We start from the raw sequence: 1,308 nt of genomic DNA, 5'->3' as shown, positions 1-1,308 counted from the left end.
CGGGGGGCCCTCCAGCTGCGCCAGGCGCGCCGCCCGAGCGGATCTTGGTGTTGGGCAACTTATGGTCTTTTTTCCACTTCATGCGCCGGTTCTGGAACCAGATCTTGATCTGGCGCTCGGACAGGCAGAGCGCGTGCGCGATCTCGACCCGTCGGCGCCGGGTCAGGTAGCGGTTGTAGTGGAATTCCTTCTCCAGCTCCAGGACTTGCTGGCGAGTGTAAGCGGTCCGCGAGCGCTTGGGCTCCCCGCCGGCGTAATTGGGATTTACTGGACACACACAGAGAGAGGGAGAAAGAGAAAGTTTTATTGCCCCGAAAGGGAGGAGGAGGGAGAACCCTTTCTTCAAGCAAACCACACTGTGACTCCCTCCCCGGCCCTTGCACCTCCTCTTCCTCAAGTTGGGGGGGGACGGGGGGAGAAGGAGAAGGAAGAAAGAGGGCCCCAAGAAGAGAAAGCGATCTCAAAGTTGTGTGTGTGTGTTGGTGGGGGGGCGGGGGTGTTGTCTGCGCGGTCTGGGAGAGGTGAAGATGCTTCACCCGCTTTTAACCATCCGCGCCTCCCTTGGCCTGAGGCCCCAGGATGGAAGAATGGGAGGGGTGGGGGAAGGAGGGGGCTTCCTTAAAGCTTCCTTCTTCTGTTTAGTTCCCACCCTTGCTGTTCGATTCCAGTGAGGTCTGTCCTACCTAAAACACAACAACAACTTTTGCCTACTTCCCGGGCCAAGGAGCCAGACTAGAGGGAAAGGAGGGGGGGGGAATATAAATACTGGGAGTTGACGCAGCTCTCTGCTGAAACACACATCCTCCTCCCCCTTCCTCCAAGTCCCCAGACCCCCACCCTCCCCAACTTTCAACTTCCCTAAGTGAGACAGCTATTCCCTGACGAAAAACTCGCTGGTGAGAATGGGGAAGAGGATGGGGAAGCGACTTCAAAGGCGCGGGGCCCACCAGGCCATAAAAATTTATGGGGGATGTAATTATGTGGCTCTGAAAACAGGCGACCGTAAATCTCCCGCAATGGCGAGTTTACGGCGGGGACAATTGGCTTCCCCCAACTCCACCCTCCCCCCGCCCCCCCAAGCCTCGGAGGTCCCTTCAGTGTAAAGCGCCCGGGATGGGAGGGGGAAGGGGTGCCCACGCACTCACCCGTGCTCACGTGAACTTTGCGCATCCAGGGGTAGACGACGGGCTCTTTGCACGCGGAGTGGGACGGGCTGGGGTGCAGGGGGTTCTGGGCACAGGGAGGCGGCGGGGGGCTGCTGACCGCCTCGCAGCGCTGGCCGGGCTCCTGGAGGAGGGCCCCGGAGGG

General features: G+C 60.3%; 2 protein-coding genes across 2 annotated transcripts in view; both read right to left on the bottom strand.

Annotated features, from left to right (window-relative positions):
• Window positions 1-1,308, bottom strand: part of HOXB3 (homeobox B3) — a 55,350-nt gene that overhangs the window by 27,697 nt on the left and 26,345 nt on the right. The window lies entirely within an intron of this gene.
• The window catches only part of HOXB4 (homeobox B4), a gene marked incomplete at its 3' end in the record, with an annotated part of 1,710 nt that continues 403 nt past the window's right edge, over window positions 2-1,308 (bottom strand). Inside the window, exons 1-2 of the mRNA XM_030888085.2 lie at window positions 1,146-1,308; window positions 2-267 (exon numbers count right to left, since the gene is read on the bottom strand). The exon at window positions 1,146-1,308 is cut by the window's right edge and continues 403 nt beyond it. Coding sequence (XP_030743945.1) covers window positions 2-267; window positions 1,146-1,308 — 429 coding nt within the window. The remainder of the gene's footprint in view (window positions 268-1,145) is intronic.

The sequence above is a fragment of the Echinops telfairi genome, unplaced genomic scaffold (genome assembly GCF_000313985.2).
Source record: "Echinops telfairi isolate 266 unplaced genomic scaffold, ASM31398v2 ScPeMD7_7458;HRSCAF=8496, whole genome shotgun sequence".
In the NCBI taxonomy this organism is placed as follows: domain Eukaryota; kingdom Metazoa; phylum Chordata; class Mammalia; order Afrosoricida; family Tenrecidae; genus Echinops; species Echinops telfairi.
Note: the sequence above shows the minus strand (reverse complement) of the source record. Positions and strands in the feature narration are given on the sequence as shown.